Raw genomic sequence first — 24,733 nt, 5'->3', positions numbered from 1 at the left:
CCCATGGATGGAGAAGCCTGTAGGCTACAGTCTAAGGTAGGCTACAGTCTATGGGGTCACAAAGAGTTGGACACGATTGAGTGACTTCACTTTCACTTTCTGATATATTCATAAGGCAAAATATACAACAACTAAACGTTGTATTTCTGAATAACTAGAAAAATGATGTCAACATAATGGGAATTATGATACTGAATTATGTAAATATAATTTCAATAAAGTTTAAAATAGATTAACTTACAGAAAAAAAAATAGTACAAGGAAATACATAATGTTAATAGAGACCATAAAATTTGGTGATTGAATTATTAGTGTTTATAATATTTGTCCATTTTCTCATAGAACTGGGAAAAAGTTATTAAAGTACTTTATTGGGAATTGATTATGGATGAAGTTGGTGAATATTTGCATATTAATAATTTGTTAAATATTACAGCATTTTCACATGTTTTCTTTTAAATACTTGCATTTTGTTAATTCAAACAGGTTTACTCGAAACCAACAAAGGATTTTAGAGCAAAATAAGAGCCAGAGGGAAGATGCCAATGTAAGTAAATAGAAATGTTATAAAATAAACAATGGAAAATTTTACAAATTGCATGGTAAGGTGCAAAGCTTACCTAAAACAAGTCTTTGCCTTAATGACTTATTGAGTTATTGATAAGAGCTCATAAGAAGATTCTCTAATTAAGCAGGGAAGCCATGTCAGTGGTGAGATGGGATTACTCCTAGTGTTGCCAATGGAATGGAGAATTCTCTCCGAGGATACCTCCAAAATAAGATCTTCCTTTTTCCAAAGGAAAGTCTCTGGGGAGAAGGCCATGATAAACTGCCTTATGCAGTTTTTTCTAAATTGTGTTTTTGTTTGTTTTGTTTTCAGACTACCAGTGAACCTTCTGCCCCATCCTCAGATCTCCTTGACCTGAGTCCCAGCCTTCCAACGCCTAGGACCACCCTGGGAGAAGTCAGCACCCTGAATGCTCAGCTTTCAGACTTAAGTAAATAAGCACGTGGGTCTTTTCAGACCAGCAGAAGAGCTTAATGTGAAACAGTTCTCCTTGGTTTCTTGATTAAATGCAACTTGAGAAGGACTGAAGTCAATTTGAGTATCAGAGAACTGTATCAGGAGATGTAATTACTTCTTCGCCAGTGGTTAGGTCTACCCAGTACAGGAATGGGATGTGTCTAGGGAAGGAGGTCCTTGAAACCCATCCCACTGGCTTGGAATTCACCTGGCCTGCTTACAGAGCTTGTTCAACTCCATGGCCAACATTTACACGTACTCTGAACCCATTCACTATTATCTTTGGGTTTCTCTGCCATACTACAGCATCAGGTAAGGGAATATTTGATACAGATAGAGAAAATCAGGAGTTATGAGGCCTCATGAGGTGAAATGTAGAGGATAAATCACAGACTTTTGAGTCAGAGAAGTCCAAGTTGAAATGCACCAGTCCAGTTCTGTTACTTCTTAGCCACCCAACTCTTGAGACTTTCCTACTAAGTGAGTTGCATTAATGGGTTTTTGTGAAAGTAGAGGATGATGTTGCACTGTAGGCTTAGAGTTAGCTATTTGTCTAATTTATTTGTTACTTCCTATTATCCTTCCCAAAGAGTTTTGGTAAATTACAAAGTAAAATGGGGGCTTCCCTCGTAGCTCAGTTGGTAAAGAATCTGCCTGCAACGCAGGAGACCTGGGTTCGATCCCTGGAATGGAAATATCCCCTGGAGAAGGAAATGGCAACCCACTCCAGTATTCTTGCCTGGAGGATCCCATGGACAGAGGAGCCTGGCGGGCTTCAGTCCATGGGTTCACAAGAGTTGGACACAACTTAGTGACTAAACTACCACCAAACATAATGAAAAATCCTGAAATCCAGAATTTTCTGCCAAGTTAAAATGAGTTTGTTTGCCATTTATGTTAGCAAGATTTTTTTAGAATCAAAATATTCAGTATTATTCAATTTGTGGTTTTCTTATAAATTCCTCCCTTCCTCCATTTCTAAAATGTTGGCTGCTTGCTTAGACCAGTGGGATGTTTGGAATCTATTATATTGAAGAGTTTTCAAGTTTTTATCAGTGTTTTCAGAGGGGGAGAAATAATTATTCTCTATGGGGTATCTCATGATTATGGAAATTTAAGAGTTTGGAGAGGTGAGAGTAGAACTTTGTATACCACACTTTTTACTTTTGTGCTTCACAGGAAAAGACATAAAATCCCTTCCATTCTGAGTCAGCCTGGGATTTTAGAAAACCCAATATAATAATTGTTACCTTCACAGCATCCTCTTTTTATGACAGGGAATTTCTCTCTCTCCAGTTGCCATAAATGTTTTTTAATTTTTGTTTGAGGAGATACCATGATTTTATGGTGATAAAACTAATCTCAATCTCTTTCATTTGATGGTGGCAATGGAAAATCCAACAGAACTGATGGACAGAATGTTTTAAAGCTGAACAAGTACATTTTGTGTTCTAGATTTCAGCTCTCTGAGACCAGTTGTACCAAACAACTTCAAACCCAGTCTTAATACACAGGTGGATCTGCTAGCCTTGGAAAATACAGAAACACCCCTGTAAGTATGTTAGTAATACTCCAGAACTAATTCAATCTCATTCCTCATATTTAAGAAAACATGGCATAATAGAAAAGGTGGAGTACTTGGGAATCTGACATAACTGATACAGAATTTCAGTACTGCTCCTGGTGGCTCAGATGGTAAAGAATCCACCTGCGATGCAGGAGACCCAGGTTCAATCCCTGGGTGAGGAAGATCCCTGGAGGAGGGCATGGTAACGCACTCCAGTATTCTTGCCTGGAGAATTCCATGGACAGAGAAGCCTGGCAGACTACAGTCCATGGGGTTGAAAAGAGTCAGACATGACTGAGCAACTAACACATTCATTTTCGCTAGGGATCTGACATAACTGATTTAGACTTTCAGTACTATTTCTTAGTAGCTGTGCGACCTTGAATGAGAAACTTATCCAGCATGAGCCTTCATTTTTCTTCCAAGAATCCTCTCTAGGATTCTTCAAAAGATTCTGTGAAATGCTACATGTACCTCCTAGGATAGCACTCTGTACATAATAAGCATTCAATAAATCCTGTTTCTCTGTTTTTTTTATAGTGGTAACGGGAGGTAGGAAAACTGTATTGACAGTGAGGGGAACAGAAATGGCCACACAGATTGCAGAGCACTCGCTATGTGGGAGACACTTTGCTGAGCTGTTTTTATTTCATTTAATCTTTGCAATAGTTCTTGAATCAGTGCTGTTATCATTATTCCCATTTTATAGGAAAAAAGCCTGAGATTTAGGGAATAGAACTTACCCAAGTTCATATACTAATTAAGTAGCAGGTCTGGTGAACTGATAGTTTACCAAAAAAGAAATACAAATGGGCCTAAAAACATATTTTTGCTCAGTGATGCTCAGCCTTACTTACAGTTACAGAAGTATAAGTTAAAACGCAATAAGACTATTTTTTAACCTCACAGATTGGCATAAGTCTGCATGTTTGTTAACGTGCTTTGTTGACTGTGGAGAGACAAATACTATAACAAAACTGTGCGGTTCTTATTAGGGGGCACATGGCAATTTCTGTTAAAATTATAAATGTATGTAAAATTATAAACATACCTTTGGACTTGCAGTCTCACTTCTAGGTATTTATGCTCACTTATGCAAAATAAAGTCAGTTGTTCTTGACAACATTTGTGCAATAGAAAATTGGAAACAACTCAAATACCCTTCAGTTTGGGGAATAATTAATAAACATCTACACACTGTATTATGCTGCTGGGGAAGAAAAGTAGGCCCTTACGTGAGGGACAATCACCAGTGTATTTATTATTAAGTAAGTAAAGCTGCAAAGCACTGTGTGTATACTCTCTTGCATTTGTGTAAGAAAGTGGGAAACAATAGATGCTAATATTTGCCTCTCTTTGCATAAAGAAATACAAGAAAAATGCAGAGGAACCTAAACAAAGTATAGAAAAGTGACTGAAAAACCTTAACCTAAGGTTAAGAGGAGGCAGGATGGAGTAGATAAATAGCAAAAAAAAATAAGCAGAAGTTAGATTTGCCTTCCGTCAAGGCCTATATTCTTTTTTTCCCTTTTAAATATATGTATTTCAGGTAATAGGCAGTACACCTCCATGTTTCAGATATCAAAGCAGTATTAAAAGATGTACAAGGACAATACTCGATCTTACCCCACTCCTATCCTGCCTGTTCCTACCCTTGGGTCATACCTGCTTCCACCCAGGGAACCCCTCTGTTAGTTTCTTATTTATCCTTCCAAAGGGTCTTTATGTAAATAGGAATATGAATTATTTTTCTCCTTTATTAAATGAAGGGCAGCAAACTGTATGTACTGTTTCAAAACTTTCTTTTGTTTTTCATACAACAGCATATCTTGGCTGTATTTTTATGTCATTGGACTTAGATTTTTTTCAGTCACTTTTCTGGTTAAGAAGAGGTGCAGAGGGAGGAGAAGAGAAAGGAGAATCAAACTAGGGAGAAAAAGAGGGGAAAAAGTGTGTAAGGGGAGAAGAGAGAAAGGAAAGATTCACGTGCTGTCATTTGAACCTCCAAACGATAAGGTTGGGTAGGTACCTTAACTTGACACCTTCTGGTATTGACTTCTGTGGTGCAAGTAATTGTTGAAATGTTGTAGGCAGAACTCCAGTGAAGTTGCTTAGTAAATCATGTTGTCTGAAGTAGCTGATTCTATTTTCCTTTATCCTGAAAATCTTGTTAGGAAAGATTGACCATATAAATGAAATCCCATTACAAAAAAAAATGTATAAAACCACACAAAGATCAAATCCTAGCTAATAGCTGCTTGGTATCATGGATCTCATACTTCAAGGTGCATAAAAATCACTTGAGTGACTATTAAAAAGTAAAAGGGCTAGACCCCAGAAACTCTGATTCTAATAGCAGGAATCTTTAGTTTTAAAAAGAGTTTCTGGGGAACCATAAAACAGTGATCAGCTGATCATTAGAAACTTTATTTTGATTGTCTACCCAAGATCCAGATATCAAAATAATTATAGTAGTTCTTAGAATTCACTGGAGTGAAAGATAATGGGTGACATCTGTTTTGTTTTCTAGACAATGTCTTTTGAACATATTTTTTCTAATTTTTGAAAACTTACCTGAATGATACTATCACTAGTCTGGTTTTTTATAGTGTTGGAAATTGAAGCACTAAAGTTCCCTAAGGCATCAATCTGAGTTGAATCAGGTGCGAAAGATTACTTGTAGAAAAAAGTGAAAGTTGCTTAGTCATGACCAACTCTTTGCAACTCCATGGACTGTAGCCTGCCAGGCTCCCCTGTCCATGGAATTCTCCAGGCAAGAATACTGGAGTGGGTTGCCATGCCCTTCTTCAGAGGGTCTTCCTGACCCAGGGATTGAACCTGGTTCTCCCACATTGCAGGCAGATTCTTTACCATCTGAGCCACTTGGGAAGCCCAAAGATTATAAGAGGCGCAATCAGCTGTCAAAATATCTGGCAGTCTTAAGGTTTTCCCACCCCTCTTTTGTTTGCAGTACAATTTATCACACAACAAATGAGTGATGGAATTTCTCATAATGGACCAGATTCCTGAAAAGCAGTGATGATGATAGGATAAAGTCATATTTATAGCCTACTTAGTATCGGGCAGCAGGCTAAGAATAAGACATGCTCTCTGGTTCCCTAATCTAGTGCTCCTTGCAGTGCTCTGAGGTAGGTACCCCCAGTACTCACTGTACTGGTGAGGAAACCAAGACTGAGAAATATCAGCTTGCCAAACAAAAGGTTGTCCAACTAGTGCAGAAGGAGGATTCAAATTCAAGTGAATCTGATTTCAATACCTGCTCTCTCTCTTTTTTTTTCTTTTCACTCTAATTTTATTTTTACAATTTCCATATGGTAAAATTGACCCTTTTTTTGTTTGCTGCAGAGCTCTGTGTTTTTTCTAACATATATATAGATGCATGTAACCATCCCCACACTCTGAATATGGAATAGTTCATTATCCAAAAAAACTCCCTTATGCTAGTCCCTTATAGTCACCCCCCACCCCCAAGCCTCAGCAGCCACCAGTCTGTTCTGTCATTACGGTTGGTCTTTTTGACAATAGGGTCTGAATAGTCATATGGTATGTGATATTTCTGGAAAGGTTATGTAAAATTGTTTGCTTCGTGTATTTTGAAGCTCTTTCAGTGCATTTGCATTCAGGATTGTTGTCTTCTTGGAGAATTGACTCTTTTTATCATTATGTAATGTCCCTCTTTATCCTTTGTAATTGTCTTTACCTTGATGTTTACTTTGATTGTAATCAAAGCCACTCTAACTTTCTTTTGATTATATTTGTATGGTATATCTAACTTTTTACTTTTAACTATTTGAAGTGAGTGTCTTGCAGATAACTTATGGTTGGGTCATACGTTTTTATATACTCTCATAATATCTGTCTTTAATTGGTATGCTTAGACTGTTTATATTTAATATGTCTGGATTAGGACCACTGTTGTGTGATTCGCTTTTCTGTTTGTTTCCTTTGCTGTTTTTTTGGTTGTGTTTTGTTTTTTCTGTTTCCTCTTTCCTTCATACTTTGGGCTCTTTGGATGTTTTTGATATCCATTTTATTATGATACTATATTTTTGTACAGTTTATATATGGGGAGGGGAGGACTGGTTGCTCTAGGAACTGCAATTTTTTTAGTGTATTTAAAACCAGTATTTTCCCATTTGAAGTGAAATATAGAAATTTTATACAGCTCTCCCCTTTATATGATAGTTATCATATATATTATGTATATATATGTTAAAAAACCACTACCAATGAAAAATTATTTTACAATTTTTTCATAATACAGTTTTTACTTGCAGCCCTTAAATAAATTTTAAAGACTCAGGAAGAGTAGAATAGTCTGTCATATTTACCTAATATTTACCATTCCTGTTGCTTTCCTTTCATTTTCCTCTGGTACAGTTTCTCTTGTCTCTGAAGAATTTCTTTTTGCATTATTAATTTAGAGAAGATCTGATGGCAGTGAAGGTTTCTTAGTATATTCTATGTGAGTATTTCATTTTCAGTTTTGTTCCTGAAGGATACTCTTACTGGATATAAGGTTCTGGGCTGACGGTTCTTTTGTTCTAGCAGTTTTTAAACACTGCTCCAGTGTCTTCTGGCCTAAATGGCTTCTAATGAGAAATCTAACATTCATTCAAATTCTTGTTCTGTGTTGACTCCGTGTTACTTCTTTCTATCTGTGCTTTCAAGAACTTTTATTTTTTTCTATTTAAACAGTTTGATTATGATATGTCTAAGTATGGCTGTCTTTGTTCTGCTGAGTGTATTTGTTTCCTGTGGCTATCACAAAAACATTACCAGAAACTGGGTAATGGAACTCACCTTCTTAGAGTTCTGGAGACTAGAGGTCTGAAAGGAAGCAAGGCGTCTCCTCCCAGGACTCTGAGGAGAGAAGTGATTCTTCTGGGAAGCGTGGGCACTCCTTTACTTCTGTGTCTCGTGGCCACACACTTTGCTTTCTTTCTCCATCTTCACATTGCCTTCTCCCCAGAGTTTCTCAAGTCCCTCCCCAGATCCCCATTTTTCTATTTTAGGGTCATATATCGTTGGATTTAGTGCCCACTGAAACATCATCTCAGTATCCTTAATTATATCTGCAAAGACTCTTTTTCCAAATAACGTGACAGTCACAGATTCCAGAAATTAGGACAAGGACATAACTCTTTGGGAACCTCCATTCAGCTTATTACACTGAACTTCTTGAATCTGTGGATTTTTCTGTCACCAAATTTGTGACGTTTTCAGCCTTTATTTCTTCAAATATGCTTTTCAGCACTACATACTTCATTCCCCCTCTGGGACTTTGGATGACCCCATTGGACTGTTGCCGTCTCATAGACCCATAGGGTTCTGTTCATGGCTTTTCTCACTCGATTTCCTCTGTCATCTCCATTTTGCTGTTTAGCTCATGCTCATTCTGTATTTTTTAAAATTTTAGTTAATTGTATTTTTTAATTCTAAAATTACCATTTGACTCTTCTTTATTATCTTGTGTTTCTTTGCTGAGAACTTCTATTGAATGTTTTTTTTTTTTCCCAGTGTTCACAGTTTCTTGTTGAAGCATTTGTATAAAAAGCTGCTTTAAAATTGTGAGATAATTTAATCATTTGTGTCCTCTATTCATAGGTATCAAGCACTGCTGTCTTTTCTCTTACAAGTTTAAATTTTCTCAGTTCGTCATATGCGTAGATTTGGGGTTGTATCTTGAGCATTTTTAATGATATGAAACACTGGGTCTTATCTAAGTCCTGTGTTGAATGTTGGTACTTTGATTTTAGCAGGCAGACAACCCAGTGACGTTTATGCTGCAGTTTCAGCCTGCCTTCTGTGTGCTTTCGTTCTGATGTCAGTTACATTTTCAAAGCCGTTGAGTGTTACTGAGATGCGTCCCACACACGTGCCACCCATTTGTCACCGTAAGGTCTGGACAGCAGGCTGTGTGTTCATTTCTCAACATCCTTAACCCACTCCAGTATTCTTGCCTGAAAGATCCCATGGATGGAGGAGCCTGGTAGGCTACAGTCCATGGGGTCGCAGAGTCGGACACGACTGAGCGACTTCACTTTCACTTTCACTTGGCATTGATTGGGATCAGCCATGGATGCATAGATCAAGGTGTAAGCACAGGATTTCATAAACAACTTTGAAGTCATTGTCCTGAATTCCTCTGTCTTTGTGATTTCCCTGATTCTTTGCTTTCCTGGGATTCCCTTTTTGGTTTCTCCAGTCAAAAAGCTACAGGTTTACTGTGTCATGCATTTCCTTGACTACGCTTGTATTGGGGACCAAACGGCAGGACAGAAAGGGTAAAAGAAACAAGGTTTTGCCTCATCCTCTTGGGATGATCACAGTTCCCCTCTTAGAGTGGAAGTTGCCTCTCAGAGGTTTAAGCCCCTGTCGGTCCCCGTTGCCTCTGCTGTCACTGCGGCCGCCTTGGGATTGCCCGGGGATTCGAGTGAGAGAAGGAAGAGGAAGAAAGGGACGAGGCTTGCCCTGCACACTCTGGGCACTGGGGTTTCCCTTCCTGCTCCTTGAGTGAGAATGAGCGTCTTCTCCTGGAGCTGTGTGTCCTCGCTGTCCAGGTGGGCTTTAGGCTGCACTGCATGCCAGTTTGGAAATACCCAGAGGGGCAGAACATGGTAAGTTCACCAACAATTCATTGATACTCCAATTCTAGTCTTCTTTCCCAATTAGCCTGTAATTAGTATTTACCTTGCAGTTCTCAGATATTTGCCCCATGCCTTCTATCCAGATTTTATAGTTGCATTTGGTGAAAGAGACAGGGCAAATGTGTTTACTCCCAACTGCAAACTGTCCCTGCATCCTAACCTCTACTCTGCCTTGCCTTTCATCCTTTAGAAGTAGCTGCTCTCATGTGGAGACTGAAGGCTCTGCTGTGACCGATAGAGTGCGCTCCAGGTCTCGGGCTGCTGCTGCCCAGCACCAGTGCTTTGTCCTCATTCTCTTTGGCGTTTGGGCATTATGACCTGGTGGGCACCAACACCACTGGCAGTTGTTCTATACAATTAATACTTCTGTGCAGTCTGAAGGTGCATTGTGGGTATTGCTTTTAGACCAGGAAGGTCATCTTTTTGCACTGTGTTCTCACTGTAGGGTAATCATGCTCTATTATCACACTATCCTAGGTTTGCCCAAAGGACCAGCCAAAACCTCGCCTCAAGTCATACATACGAGAGTGTAAGTAATGAAGGACTTCCCGGGCAGTGCCCCCAGGGAGCAGATTATCATGCTAAAATGGAGCTCCCAGTCCTTAATTCTCACGTTCTGCGCAAAATTTCTTCATAAGGTGTTAATGAAGCCCTTGTTAGGGCTTTTCCTTGTTGCCTCTTTGGTCTCACTTCCATTAGAAAGATAGTAAAGGAACAGAATTCCCCTGGAACTGTTTTTATTTGCTATCTGTGCTCTCTTTGCTCCCATCATCTGACGGACTTCAGGCAAGTTCTCCTCTCAGCCGCCTCACGGGCTGAGCTCTTGTCAAGGTCACCAGAGACCTCCCGATGACTGACTAGTCCTGCAGTGCTCAGCGCTCATCCTGCCTGATCAGCAGCAGCTGAGACCCGTCACCTCCTCCCGTCTGCACGCGTGCTTTCCGACACTGCGCCCTTCAGGCTCTCCCGCTGCTCTCTTCTGCATCTCTTTGCTGACCTCTTCTCCTCTACCAGCCTCTCAGTGTTGGAGACCCCGGGAGTCAGGCCTCAGATTTCTCTGCCCACATTCTTTCCTCTCTGGTCTTTGGTCTTGTATCAAGAAATACCATTCACACTCTGAGCACTTACAAGCTGTTTCCAGTCCATACCCCTTCCCCACGTGCAGAGCTCACATTTCCACCTTCCACTTCACATCTCCCCTTGCTTGCTTTCAGCCTCAGCTCCCGATTTGCTGCTTCGGCCGTCTTCCCCATTCTGTAAATGGCCACTGTTTCTGTTGTTCAGGTCAAAAACCTTGGGAAGCTGTGCTTGGCCTTTACCGTTTTACCTTTGCTTTCAAAATATATCTGTCATGCAGCCACTTCTTCCCACCTCCCCTTCACGTCCCAGTGCAAGCTACATCAGATGGGGACCGCAGTGGCTTCCCACAGGGCTGCTGTTCCAGCCTCCGCCTCCCTCTCCACCCCCACCCCATCGTACAATCTGTTCTCCAAACAGAAACCAGAACAAATCTTTTCTAAAAATAAAGTTTATGTTACTCATTCGCTCTAAAGCCACCTGTGGTTTTCTGACTCCACTTTACTCGATAAAAGCCTGAGAAGCCACTCTGACCTCTCCCATTGCCTCTCCAGCTGTACTTCCGGCCCCCTCCCTTGCCTTACTCTGCTTCAGCTGCACTGGCTCTGCCTGCTTCAGAGCATATGACCCATGTCCCCTCAGATAATCACAGGACCCACAGGGCTCTGCTCCATGTCCCCAGTGGTGAGGCATTCTCTTGACCAGGTCTGACAGATACGCTTTTTTGTACTTAATGGTTTTGCCTCTTTGAGGCCAAGGTTTTATATTCAGTGTGGGACAGGAGACTCTGGAGTGAGCCATACATTCCTGGTTTTTGGGTTTTAAGCAATATATTTTAGTTTACATTTTATATGGGAATTAAGGTGCAGGGGGCATGAAACCAGACAGAAAAGCAGTAGGTTTTATAAGGGGATATTACCTTAAAAACTAAAATAATAGTTAATCATTAGTAATTCTTATCTGATTAAGAATATATAGTTCTTGGGATAGTGCCACTTGGAAGGCTAGGAATCAAAATCATAAAAGCTTAGAATGTTTATTTGAACGTGTGCTTTGCTCTCTTCAGTTTCTGGAACATTCAAATTCAGTATTACTGCAGCCAGTTAGCCTACAGACCGTTCCAGCAACACCATCAAACCAGAGACTGCCACCTCTGCCCAGCAATCATCCAGGTACTTAAGACCTTATTATCTGCACCAAATAAGGAAACTTATGAGAATAGATGGGTCTGCTAGAGATTTATTGGTGACTAAAGACAGATATGCAGAGAGAAGAAATTATAGAGTGCATTTGTATTTTTAAGCTACATGAGGTAAATTTAAGGCAGATTTCATTATGACTGTTGTTGTCATTTGTCACTAAGTCACATCTGACTCTGCAACCCCATGGACTGTTTGGTTCCTCTGTCCAGGGGATTTCCCAGGCAAGAATATTGGAGTGGGTTGCCATGCTCTTCTCTGGGGATCTTTCTGATCCAGGCACATCTCCTGCATTGGCAAGTGGATTCTTGACTGCTGAGCCACAAGGGAAGCCCCGTGACTGACATGAGGAGACTGTGGAAATGCTTGTGTTGCACTGAACACTATATTCTGAGTGCTGAGGCGCATGAACCTTTAGTCCGAGTCTGGGCGTCTGTAGACTTGTACTGGGCAGTAGCACTGGGACACCAGTGTGCTTGTTTCTGGTTGTCAGGTGTTCCTTAGGATCTTCTGTGTGAGGTCAAAGTCAGACAGAGAGCACAATGTGTGTTTCTTTTTGTTGCCTACAGCGATGACAAAGAACGATCTCCAGCCACCCAATTACTGTGAAGTAATGGAGTTTGATCCCTTAGCTCCTGCTGTCACCACAGAGTAAGTCATTTACAAAATGATTATATTTTTTGTCTTGGTTCCCTTTGGTAGCACAGCTCACAGGGTTTGGTTATACATTAACTTTGTTTAGGCCTTAGCAGAAATCAATGACCTTACATAAAAGTGATTTATGAGATTTTGTGGTGGCTCTTGCTCTTAATGTTGGTCTTGTCATTCTTGACCTTGTGACTTAAAAATAAAAACACTGGGGTTGCACACTAAGAAATAAGCAGAACCATCATGTGCATTAGTGTCTTCCTTATAGATGCCTTGGAAGAAAGTCAGATTCTTTCCAGGTCGAGAAAGGCAGTATTCACTGATTGATGACTCTTAAGTACCACGTTGATGGATATTTTAGTTGTTCTTTGACTAATGCCAGAAAAAAACTTACATAAGGACTTGTTTTTAATCTTCACTACCTATGACAATAGTGTGCTTATTAATGTAAAAATTACTTTTTAACTTGGAATCCTTAAAGCAGTATTGTGATTTCATATTGGTCAAGTGTATATAAATATTTATGGGATGGTAACCTCATTAGTGGAGTAGGAAATGGCAACCCACTCCAGTATTCTTGCCTGGAGAATTCCATGGACAGAGGTGCCTGGAGAGCTATAGTCCGTGGGGTCACAGAGTCAGATACAACTGAGCATGCACACAGGCTCATTAGTTTTAATATATTTTGACTAACTGAAAGTTACCGCCAAAATTGTTTAAAATGATTAAAGCTTTTTTATAGAAATGATTGTTTAGAAACTAGCAGCCTACAGGCTTTATCTTGCCTACAACTGTGTTTTGTTTGACCTATGTGAATTTTAAATATGCACATAAAAATTAATTGCCAAGTTAAAAGATGGGATATTTCACTAACTATCTGAACCTCTGGATGGTTGTTGATATGACAACTGTGCCAAGCCCGCATTTTTACACGCTAGCAATAGTATGGGGCTGCACTGTCTCAGTTCACAAGGCCCCCACATACCTTCATCTGATCTGCTTGACATGTGCAGGCATTTGAGTTTTTGACCCTGACCCCCTGGTTCACACCCTCAGTGTAGCGATGTTTTGGAATGATTTGTAAGTGAATGAAGCAGGCCTGCAGAACCTGTCTCATCTTAAACAGGCAGCCACTATGCAGTCCCAGGCTTATTACAATAAGCTTAGGAGTTCATTAAATATTTTTTCCTAACAGGATTGTGAAACTTTCATTCTGCTTGATAAAGTATCACTGAATATGTTAGTAGTTTAAGGAATTAGAAACTAGTTAAACTAGGTATGGTGTCTCAAGAACGCATGTTTTTTTAATCAGTTTCTCCAAGCAAATAGGAAGCAGATTATTATAATCTAGTTAATTATGAGATAGTTGTAAATAGTTGTGGTGGTGTAGGAGATGTTAAAGGTAAGAAATAGCAAGAAGCTGGAGAGGTGAAGTTTGGGGACTCCCTACCACTTTGAAAGCTCGTGACGCTTTCACATTGTGGTGCTGGAGAAGACTTTTGAGAGTCCTTTGGACTGCAAGGAGATCAAACCAGTCAATTCTAAAGGAAATCAACCCTGAATATTCATCGGAAGGACTGATGCTGAAGCTGAAGCTCCAAAACTTTAGCCACCTGATGCAAAGAGCCAGCTCACTGGAAAAGACCCTGATGCTGGGAAAGATTGAGGACAGGAGGAGAAGAAGGCAGGAGAGGATGAAATGGTTACATAGCATCACCAACTCAATGGATATGAACTTGAGCAAACTGTGGAAGATACTGGAGGACAGGGAAGCCTGGCATGCTGCAGTCCATGGTGTGACAAAGGGTCGGACATGACTTAAGGACTGAAGAACTACCACCGCCACTGAGTTCTTACTTTCTGCGTGGTAGGGTGTCTCAATCTCTTTAAATGCTACATGAGATCCAGGGAACTTCTCCCTAAGGAAAGCATAAAATCTTACATGAAAAGTCCTGGGATTATCACATCACTGGTTGTCCATGAACCCCAGGTTAAGAATTTCTACTCCAGCAGAACATAGATTATAGTACTTATGAATATACATACATATACATACACAATTCACTCATTTGACATATGACTGAAAATTGACTATGTACAAGGGAAAATGATTGGTGCCTAATTTATAACGTTGAACCTAATGGAGGGCAAATCTAATAAGGAGGCAGAAATTAAATCAGCAGGCAAACATGTATTTGCAGTTTGTGTTAATAGTATGAAAGATATTGACTTGACAATATATAACAGAAAGAACTAATTGGGGGTTAGAGAAAGCCTGAGAAGTGACATTCAAATTAAGACCTGCAGTTTTTAGTGTAGTGACAAGTTTGGGAATCTGTTGCAGGCACTGGGGAGAGAAATGGAAAAGTCAGGAACAAAGAGAACAACACGGAACCTATCCCCAGATGTGGAAATCGCAGTTTGGAAACAAAAAGAAGGGAGTGCACAAATGCGATGAACGTCGCTGAAGACAGACAAGGACTCAACACTAGACAATGGACTAAGTGACAGATAATCTTGAGTGATTCAGTAGAAGTTGACAGGGACAGAGGCAAATCTCAGTGCATTAAAAAGGGATGAAGTAGATGGTGCACAGGCAGCTTACAAAGAAACTTAAACACGAAGGACTTGGGGAAAGTGGTCTGGTAGCTAGAGTATTACTGACGCAGTTAAGTAGACATCGGATAAAGGACTGTATTATTTTGTAAAATGGGAAATGCTGGAACATCTGTGAATCCTGAGGGGTAAGATTTAGTAGAGAATGAGAGGTTGAAGATTCAGGGAGGGAGACTGAGTGAAGTGTTCAAGAAACCAGGGGTTAATAGATAGGATCATAAAAGTAGATGATGGTGCAGATGAAAACAGATTTGAAGATTTGGTGATGGTAACATCAGGTTTCCACGTAGACATTTAATTTGTTAAGATATTAGGTTTTTCCAACCGAGAGGAGGGGCGTCAGAGATTTGAGTAGCGTGAAGAAGGCTAAAATATTTCTGTGGAAAATGAAAGACAAAACTGAGAAACATTAAAATTTCTGGACCATGCTGGCACTTCTTGAAGTTAGTGATTATGTCTTCAAAGTGCTTTGATTTTTATGAGTTTTTTTTCTTAGTCATGTGTTGCTATACTGTGTATATTAATGCCATATTTGTAGGTATAGATATTTTCTATCTATAGACATACGTTAAGACAAATGAAGACTATCACAGAAAAATGACTATATACAAAGTACAAAGAAGACAGGGGTTAAATAAGCTAGAATATTAATTTTTAATGTTTAAGCCAGGGAAAGCTGAACAATTTTTGCTTTTTTTTTTTTAAAGCAGAAAGCAAGCTGTCTAAATTTGAGCCATATTTCTCATTAAATTATATGATGGTTATATAAGATACATATTTGTAAGATGCATGGGAACAGCAGCATTAGGATCTAAAGTAGTTTTTATAATGTAAGCTTCAGGGCAGAGACCTTTGTTTTTATTTATTGATATAGCCTCAACACCTAAAATGGCACCAGATTTTTGCTTTAAGATGATGGCAGTTAAAAGCCAAAATAGTACATTGAAATTGATCTATAACCATGATATTTATCAATTTACCATGATGACTTGTTTCAGAGCTATTTATGAAGACATTGATGTTCATCCCCACAAAGGAGCTCAAAGTCACAGTAATTGTTGAGGTAAAGACTTCAACTCACACACCTTACATCCCACATGATTTTAGTGTAACTGTCACTTTCTACATTTATTATTTATGTTCTGTAAGGGCCATCTCAGTCTGACACTTTGATGAGTGAAGTTACACAAGTTCCTATGTCACTCAAATTGTAATGATCAATGAGACAGATTCTTTGTGACCATGTTAGCTAAAAATTATAAATCTTGGGAATGCAGAAATCGGTTTATGGTATAAAAATATTAATGCTAACAAAAACAGCTAATCAATAAAAAAATTCTTAGCAATAGAATCAGATTTGTATTCTATGTACAGTTAATACTTGGTGACTGGGACTGGTAGAACCCATTTATTGTTATTCTAGGTTGGTCTGGATTCTGTTGCTTTACTAATCATTCCATTTATTTACTAATAAATGCACACAGCCACCAGTAACCTATTAACCATGTTTATTCCCTTCACACTTGCCGTGTGGAAGCAGTACATTCCCACCTTTCCTCTACTTGACTGTGGCTGTCTACTTATCAAGGACTGGGGAAAGAGGAAAGGATGGAGATAATTGACTCTTCTTTTTACTCCAGGTGGAAATGGATGACCAGTTCACTAGCAGCATTATGGGTGCCAGTTTTCCAAAAGGTGGACCCTGTCCAGCTTTGAGACCCACAAGTTAGACCTTCCAAAACATCAAAACCACAGTGGAACATTTTTCCTCTGCATTAATGAGGTTTAAACAGAAGAGTCACAGTTGGGTTCCTGACAGCAGCTTAAGCTTTATCTCAGAAGAACTTGGTTGTAACATATATTCCCTTAAAACTTAGGCAGAACAAAAATTCATGGTACTGAGGCCAACCAGGTTAAATGTAGCACCTTATGTTTTCACAGGCCTTCCTACATTTATAATCATCACAAGAGATGGGGTAAAAGTAGATGAAGACTGTTTCAGTACAAAATAATTGTTAATAAGTGAAAGCCTGATATGGAAAAACTGTATGATTCAGGAAGAATACTTGAGTGCCTTTATTTACCTAAAGTTGAATGTAAAAGTCAATTTGCACTTCTTTATAAATAACACTCTTATTTAGAATTATAAGTTGTGAAAGCTTTGATGATTGTAGTTCAACTGTATTTCAGGTTTACCCTAAGAGGTCACTGGATTCTACATTGGTTGCCTTTAAATACAATTCTTTATAACACTAAATGGTTGTTTTTGTCTTTTTGGAAGAAAGTCTATTGGAAAACATTCAGGATAACTTGTACTTTCCTTTGTCACAAATTATAATGACAAATGAATTACTATTAAAACAGTTCAAGAACTTTTTCTTTTTTTTCAGAAGAACTTCTAATGTTAGTAAATCCTCACAATCCCACTTATGATTTAAAATCTGGGGACTTGGAATTATCACAAGAAACGTTGGAAGCCTACTAGATATACTTAATGCATTTTATTTAAATTTCATGGTAGCAGACTTTCAAAGTACTTATTTAGTACTCTGAATGTAAAATAGCCCTAGATTTTAAAGGGGAAATACAGTCAGATTTGAAGTCAAAATGTAGTCTTTGGGTAAGCTGTTAGGGCTCAGTGATTACTCTTTTGTTTTGAGCTTTTAGAATAGTGACTATTCGTAATGAAAATAACCAACTATTTGAGAAATAATAATAAATTTTATTGCTACAAGTACGAAGTGCTGATAACCTAAAGGGGAGCTGAATCAAGTTTCTGCTAACATACATGGTTTGAACTGTCGTACATTTTAAGTAGGATAAATGAGTTGGGAAGAAAAGAACCATCCGTACATAACATTTAAAACAGAAGGCTTCATATTAGTTTAAATACTTCTCTAAGAAGACAAGGTACATGACTTTTTAAAAATCACAAATTTGAAGCAGGACTTAGTTGCTGATTTGAATTATAGCCTGGGACTGGCAACGTATGCCCCTCCTTTGCTTCAAAAAAAGTGTAAGAAAGAGTGATGAGATCAACATTCACCATTCTTGGATCTTCAGCAAATTCAGGATCTATGTAGAAAAATACTGGCATATCTACTTCCTCTTGTGGATTAAGCCTTTGTTCTTCAAAGCAGAAGCACTAAAAGTTATAGAAAAGTATTCATTAATTAGTATTTCTATTCTCTACCTAGAATAGAAACTGTGCTTCATTTATTGGCTTTAATAAGTATACTGTTAATTATAATCTTTAAATTCTATGATAGGATAACAGCATCTTTCATCTCTGATTGAGTTTTGCTTTTAAAGATAGAGAATCAGCAAATTCTTCTAATCTTAAAAAAACTGATATCCATATAGTTTGGCTCTCAACCTCTGCATAATTATTATAAGCAATGAAAAAAATAGTTTGAATTTTAAAATAAATGAACTTTCAAAAATTTGTATCTTCTAAAAAAACACTGCAGTAAATTTAGTACCAAACAATCTCATGTACTTTTATCACATTCTGTAACATTTGCATTTAGTTATACCTGTATTTTATTGAAGTACTGTCCAGCTTCAAATGGTACAACATTGTATGTAGAAATTCCGATTACTGGTTTGTCAGTAGGATTCTTAGCTTTATAAAACGCCAGTGCTGTCTCTCCTGGCACTACCTGTTTTAAGGAAAATACACATTATCAACACTTTAAATCTTACAAATCTGCACTCCATACTAAATTAGTATTTTCATTTCAGACCATAATGCCTAATCTAATTTTAAGAGTCAGCAAAATAAATTGAAGATCAAGAACATTTGATCTTCAAATGTTACTTGCATGTCAGTGGAGAACCATTGCTCTACACATACATTATGGATTGTTCTCTTATATGTCTGAAGTCTTGAAGTGATAAGCTGCAGATGAAGTTATTTAAAATGTGTCCAAGAACAGCCAAGTCTTCTTAATTCTTAACACTTACCCTGAATATTATATAAACTGACTAAAGATTCTGTTTAGAAAAAGGCTTCCGTTCTCTTGGTGACTCAGACGATAAAGAATCTGCCTACAGTGCAGGAGACCTGGATTCAATCCCTGGGTTGGAAAGATCCCCTAGAGAAAGAAATGGCTACCCACTCTAGTATTCTTGCTTGGAGAATTCCATGGACAGAGCACGGTAGCGGGCTACATACAGTCCACGGGGTTGCAAAGAGTTGGACATGACTGAGCAACTTTCACTTCACTTTTTAGAGAACGTTACCAACCTTAAACTTAGTTTACAACCAGAGTAAATTATATGTATGACCAAAATAAAACAACTAAATAGAAATTTTATTTAGCCAAAAAGCACTAATACTTTTGAGAGAAAATAATGGATAAAATAAATCGCAAGCTTTAAAGTATTTGGACACTGACTAGTGTCCAAAGGATGCTGTCACATGTACCAGATTAGCCACTAATACCTTGTATACTACTGTGTGACTGGAATTAATACTCAGAACCACAATCTTTAACACCCTCAATCACTGAAGAGATTCAGTCAGGATTACTAACCCGGGAAAGCACTAACATTCATAGAGTTTTCCAATAAGAGTTACAGTTAAACTTTTCTGGTTATTCCTCAGTTCATGAGGTAATTTCAGTTAAATCTTCTAGGCAAGATGTTAGGCAACTTTTAAGGTGCATAGTCTTTCTGAGCTAGAATATAACTTTTTAGTATGATTACTTCAAAAATCCTTAAATTTATTTTAAGAGATAGGGATGCTGCTGCTGCTGCTGCTGCTGCTATGTCACTTCAGTCGTGTCCAACTCTGCGACCCAATAGACAGCAGCCCACCAGGGGATTCTCGTCCCTGGGATTCTCCAGGCAAGAACACTGGAGTGGGTTGCCATTTCCTTCTCCAATGCATGAAAGTGAAAAGTGAAAGTGAAGTTGCTCAATCGTTTCTGACCCTAGCAACCCCATGGTGTGCAGCCTACCAGGCTCCTCGATCCATGGGATTTTCCAGGCAAGAGTACTGGAGTGGGGTGCCATTGCCTTCTCCGAGAGAGAGGGATACTTTGATGTAAACCAGTAAACTACTTTCCAGCGTAACCAATGTTTTCCAACAGTTTCTTATATCATCTCTACCTGGGGTAAATAAGTTTAAGTGTTAGTCACTCAGTTGTGTCTGACTCTTTGAAACCCCAGTGACTGTAGCCCGCCAGGCTCCTCTGTTCATGGGATTCTCCAGGCAAGAAAGAATACTGGAGTGGGTAGCCATTCCCTTACAGGGGATCTTCCCAACCCAGGGATCAAGCCCAGGTCTCCCGCATTGCAGACATATTTTTTACTGTCTGACACACCAGGACAGCTGTTCCTACTCTCAAGATTGGTGACCAGAGAACTTTTTAGTGAACTCTTAATATGATTCTAATAAAAATAGGACATTTTCCATTGGTCCAAAGTAACTTTTATTATGACGCCATGTAACTTAAAAGAATACCTTGTTACATTAGGTGTAGTGCACTGTCAAAAAGTAGTCTGTGGAAATAAAAGAATTACAGTAATGGAATGTGTCAGTATTCTGAAATTAAGTTCAGATGAATGTTTCCTAAATTGTGAAACAGTAAGTGATGAAAGAATCAATCTTTAAATTGGAAAAAGCAATCTTTTAAACATTGCTTTAAGTACTTACATATATTTCTGTTTGCTGAGGTCTAAAGTTCCACTGGAGACTTGCATGCACATCTGCATTAAAGGTGATTTTAATGATGCGATCCTTAACAGGTACCATGTTTTCAATCTGGTCTGACGCATGACCTGCTACTGCTGATCCTCCAAGTCCAGTAGTCTAGGAAAAGATAACAAGGCATAATATGCTAAACAAAAGTACAGTAGTTTTAGGTGCTGATGACCTATTTACTGGATGAAACAAAATTTTAAAAACAATAATCCAGTAGCAGCAAGGTTTATATACTATCACTGACCATTTCCTATGAATGTGCTAATGATTTGACCACTTTTTGGGTGTCAAGGGTCTATGTATGTTAAAGTCATATTTTTCTGTAATCACCTGGTTGTAAAAATGATCAAAAATGAATCATCTGAAAGAGAATGGACTCTCCACTGATAACAGAGCTCTGAATTTTTAGCTGAACTTTTCATTAAACATCTTTCTCCTTATTGCTAGTATTTCATAATAACTATTATGAATAGAAATAAAATATACCCACAATGCTGTCATTTCAATAAAACTAATTCCATTTTCCATATTCTTATCTGGTCCTTTTCTGTATCATAACTTTTAGTGGACAGATTAGTTTGTAAACTCACTTCTACAGTCTGCTCTCCTCAAGCATCGTTAAGTATTTTGCCATGTTGGTAAAATGTTTCTGTAAATGTTTTCTGTATTTTTTAGTACTGTACAGCTTTTACATAGATATCATCAGTTAATCAGAGAACCTCTTTGGTCACTCAGTGGACTAATCATAAGGCATCAGGATCATCTGTATCTGACACTTCTTGTCTATCTTCATTGCCATTACTTATTTCCTTATCAGAGATGCTTAAAAAAAATTCCTTACTTCCAGGGTCATCATTCTTCTGATGCTTGAGGTTGCCAGAATTGTGGTCTCCGGATAATTAATCTGTTACTATACTGGGAAAAAAATACCAAATTTGAGGCTATGGAAGACTCCCAGCAAAGTACAGTACTACTACCTTAGCTTGTTAAACAAGTCAATCAGCTTCACTAAACTGCCACACATTATGAAACTACATTATAACCCTACGAGACACATCAGAGGGCAAGCCTTTATTTACCCTTGTTTAATCAGAGGGCAAGCCTATTCTTCTGTTCAAGAAGGCTACGTTTTAAGATGTAACTTGTTTCTGAAGAACCTGAGTCACTTGTCTGACAGTCTCTGAATACAGTCTTCAAATTAGTGTGATGATTTGCAAAATTAAACAATAGAAAAAGGCTCTGAAAAGAAAATGTCCTGTGCTCCAGTCTAGTTCTGTCACTAAGTAGCTCCAAAAACTCAATTTTACTTTCTTTGGGCTACACTTTCTATACTCTCATAAAATGAGCTTGGTGTATGAAGTCGTTTACATAATCCCTTATTTTTGGTTCTAAAGTTCTGTGATTCCAAAAATTAAAAGACGTTCTTTTGGAAATGTCACTACTGAACATCCAACTGTGATTTAAGTTTAGGATTGCAAACCACAATAGATTTTTACTTTCCTGCCCCGCACTTTCATCCATGTGAATGAAATCTGTCGTTCATTTCAGTTTGCGGCAGGGTTTCATTGGCACTAATGACACTTTGGATAGGATAATTCTTTGTTTTTCTGGCGGGGGTGAGGGATGGGTCTGTTCTCTGCTCTGCCCACTAGGCAGCACGCTCCCCCTTCACCTACCAGGTTGTGGCAACTAAATTGTCTTCAGATATTGTTAAATATTCCCTGGAAAATAAAATCACCCCCCCCCCCGCCCCCGCCCATGCCCCGTGGTTGGGGAGATCTACACTAGATGTTTTGGATTCAGTTCTGTTTATGATTTCATCAATGGTAGTTTGGGGATTTATGCTTGGTCCAGGCTAGCTTGTGATGAACATTAACTCACATTCTACACTCATCCTCCAGCAATCAAGCCACTCCCCCTTCCCATATAAGTGCTGATATTCAGTTCAGTTCAGTTCAGTCGCTCGTTGCGACCCCATGAATCGCAGCACGCCAGGCCTCCCTGTCCATCACCAACTCCTGGAGTTCACTGAGACTCCCGTCCATCAAGTCAGTGATGCCATCCAGCCATCTCATCCTCTGTCGTCCCCTTCTCCTCCTGCCCCCAACCTCTCCCAGCATCAGAGTCTTTTCCAATGAGTTTAAGAGACTAAAAAGTTCTTTAGATTCCAGTTTCATTATTATTGGCGATTCCGATGTACAACAAAGTTTGGGAATCAGCTATTACTCACTTAGTGAATGAACCCAAAGTGTAGCTCTCATTCATGGCACGGTTTTAAAACAGAAATTCCTGGACCCTACCCAGGTCTCCTAATCAGAATCTCTGGGGTAGGGAAGCCCTGATATGTTTAAGAAGCTCCATGGGTGACCTAATGCCCAAAGCAGCAAACTACTGCTTAAGAACTTAGCAAAACATGGATATGTAACAGGTGAAGTAGCCCTGTGCCTGCGGTTCTCAAACATTAAGTCTGCATCACAATCTGCTATGGAACTTATTAAAATACACATTGCTGGGCCCCAGAGTTCCTGATTACCCAGTTCTGGAGTTGGATCCAACAATCTGTACTCAAGTTTCCCTCTCAGGTAATGATGCTGTTGCACTGGAGTTTCTGATCTAAAAGGGAGCTCGGAGGAAGGACATTACAGTTACATATTAACAAACGGGAAAAGCCTCGAAGTCCTAAGTCATCTATACAAAGTCCTAAATCACAGTAGTTTGTACAGATAAAAAGCTACTCCCAGTTTAAGCATAAGTAGGAAGCAACTCCCGTTTCCAGGGTTAGCCTTTGCACAGAACCTGTATGTGTTTCACAGAGGGAAAGTATGAACATAAATTACATTTTAAAAGCAGGCAGGCGTGTGAGCAGCAGGAGATTGCTGGATACATGAGTGTACGCTGCAGACCTTTCGGGTGTCAGCTCTGAGAGCAGGGAATTTCACTCGGCAGTGGGGTCCGGGCAAGAACACAAGAGCTCGAGTTGGACCGGCAGCTCTGTCACTAGCTTTCCTGATGAACTTCAAGGCCCGTTTTCCTCTGGGACAGTCCTCCACCGGGGCCCGCGGAGCCTCGAGGTCTAGGGAGCCGCCCCGGCCCTCCGCCCCTCCAGAAGGGCCGCCCGGCGGGCCGCGCCAGCCCTACCTGGCAGTAGAGCCGGTAAAGGGGCACGGCGGCGTAGGACGCGCCCAGCATGCCCACCGCCGCCGCGGCCATGTAGGTGAGGACCGTCTTGTTCCGCCGCCGCCAGTCCTCCTCCTGCGAGCGCGTGTAGGGGTTCGTGCTCTTCGGCCGCCGAGCCGGCTGCTCCGCCGGGCTCGGGCGCCTCCATGTCCCAAGCCGCCTCAGTCCCTGCTCAGTACCCGCCGGCCCGCTCCTCCCCGGCCGGAGACACGGCTCTGCCCTCTCAGCAGCCCGGGTTGGGCGCCCAAGGTGGCTCCAAGACCACCCGCAGAAAACGACGCGTCTCCAAGCCGGACGCCAGAGCCCTCCCATGACGCCCGGAACGCGCGTCCGCCCGTCAGGGGCAAGGGGGCGGATCTCGCGAGGCCTCCTCGGTCTCGCGAGCTCTGGGTTGAGCCCGCCGCTGCCTAGGCTACGGCTCTCAGGTAGCCGCTTTTGCGGTCGGGCTACGGAGGCCCGGTGGCCGGGTAAGTTCGCGATTTTGTTAATAACTGTTCCTCCCACTTCGCTTTCCTCCAGTATTTGTTTAACTTACTTTCAGGAAAACGCCTCGCGCTCCTCCGCGTGCACTCCATCATCACTTGGCTTGTGTCCCTGAAATTTCCAGCCCCCAGCAGGCTTTGTCTCGCCCTGGCGGCTGCCCGCGGCCGTGTCCCGCGCGGGCCCTTGGTGGCCGGTCCGCTATCGGTGTCCTGGGTTTGGGCTCAAGAATTACCTCTCCCAGGAAGCCTTCCTGTGTCAACCACAGCCCTCTTGGACCCTCGCACACCTTTATTTTCTCAGCTCCTGCGAATCGGCTTCTGTTGGTCTCGTGTCCCTTAACCACTTGCCCAGTGAAAATTAACCAGTTCTGGGACGGGAGAGACGTCGTCAGACTGGTTTTTGAGAGGATGGTGACCGGGATGTGAGGATCATTTAAGGAGGGGTTGAAGGGAATGGACTGCTTATCTTGAAAAATAAACGCACGGGGGATATAATAGCTTTTTTCAGTTGTCCTGCAGACCAAGCTGGGGCGGACTGCATAGCCCATTTTGCCGTAATGAA

The 24,733-nt window shown here is 40.2% G+C and overlaps 3 protein-coding genes across 7 annotated transcripts in view; 2 read left to right on the top strand and 1 right to left on the bottom strand.

Moving 5' to 3' along the window:
- Nucleotides 1–17,348, top strand: part of TOM1L1 (target of myb1 like 1 membrane trafficking protein) — a 62,213-nt gene extending 44,865 nt beyond the window's left edge. Inside the window, exons 9-16 of the mRNA XM_070357304.1 lie at nt 487–547; nt 881–998; nt 2,480–2,576; nt 9,740–9,791; nt 11,406–11,511; nt 12,108–12,189; nt 15,801–15,865; nt 16,443–17,348. Coding sequence (XP_070213405.1) covers nt 487–547; nt 881–998; nt 2,480–2,576; nt 9,740–9,791; nt 11,406–11,511; nt 12,108–12,189; nt 15,801–15,864 — 580 coding nt within the window. The 3' untranslated portion in view covers nt 15,865; nt 16,443–17,348. The remainder of the gene's footprint in view (nt 1–486; nt 548–880; nt 999–2,479; nt 2,577–9,739; nt 9,792–11,405; nt 11,512–12,107; nt 12,190–15,800; nt 15,866–16,442) is intronic.
- A 155-nt stretch (nt 17,349–17,503) lies between these two features.
- COX11 (cytochrome c oxidase copper chaperone COX11) lies at nt 17,504–24,051 on the bottom strand. Its single transcript, XM_070357305.1, has 4 exons — nt 23,651–24,051; nt 20,465–20,620; nt 18,339–18,464; nt 17,504–17,947 (listed from the first exon to the last, which is right to left on the bottom strand). Exons 1-4 carry the CDS (start codon nt 23,999–24,001, stop codon nt 17,732–17,734), a joined length of 849 nt encoding a protein of 282 aa, XP_070213406.1. The 5' UTR covers nt 24,002–24,051; the 3' UTR covers nt 17,504–17,731.
- A 27-nt stretch (nt 24,052–24,078) lies between these two features.
- The window catches only part of STXBP4 (syntaxin binding protein 4), a 232,818-nt gene continuing 232,163 nt past the window's right edge, over nt 24,079–24,733 (top strand). For 4 of the 5 annotated variants that reach the window (XM_070357302.1, XM_070357301.1, XM_070357299.1 and 1 more), the window contains exon 1: nt 24,079–24,156. The gene's annotated coding sequence lies outside the window, so the exon portion shown is untranslated. The remainder of the gene's footprint in view (nt 24,157–24,733) is intronic. The other variant, XM_070357300.1, reaches the window with a different exon arrangement.

This window comes from Bos mutus, chromosome 19 (assembly GCF_027580195.1).
Source record: "Bos mutus isolate GX-2022 chromosome 19, NWIPB_WYAK_1.1, whole genome shotgun sequence".
NCBI classification, from domain to species: domain Eukaryota; kingdom Metazoa; phylum Chordata; class Mammalia; order Artiodactyla; family Bovidae; genus Bos; species Bos mutus.
The sequence above is the reverse complement of the archived record's forward strand: the minus strand, read 5'-3'. Positions and strand labels throughout refer to the sequence as shown.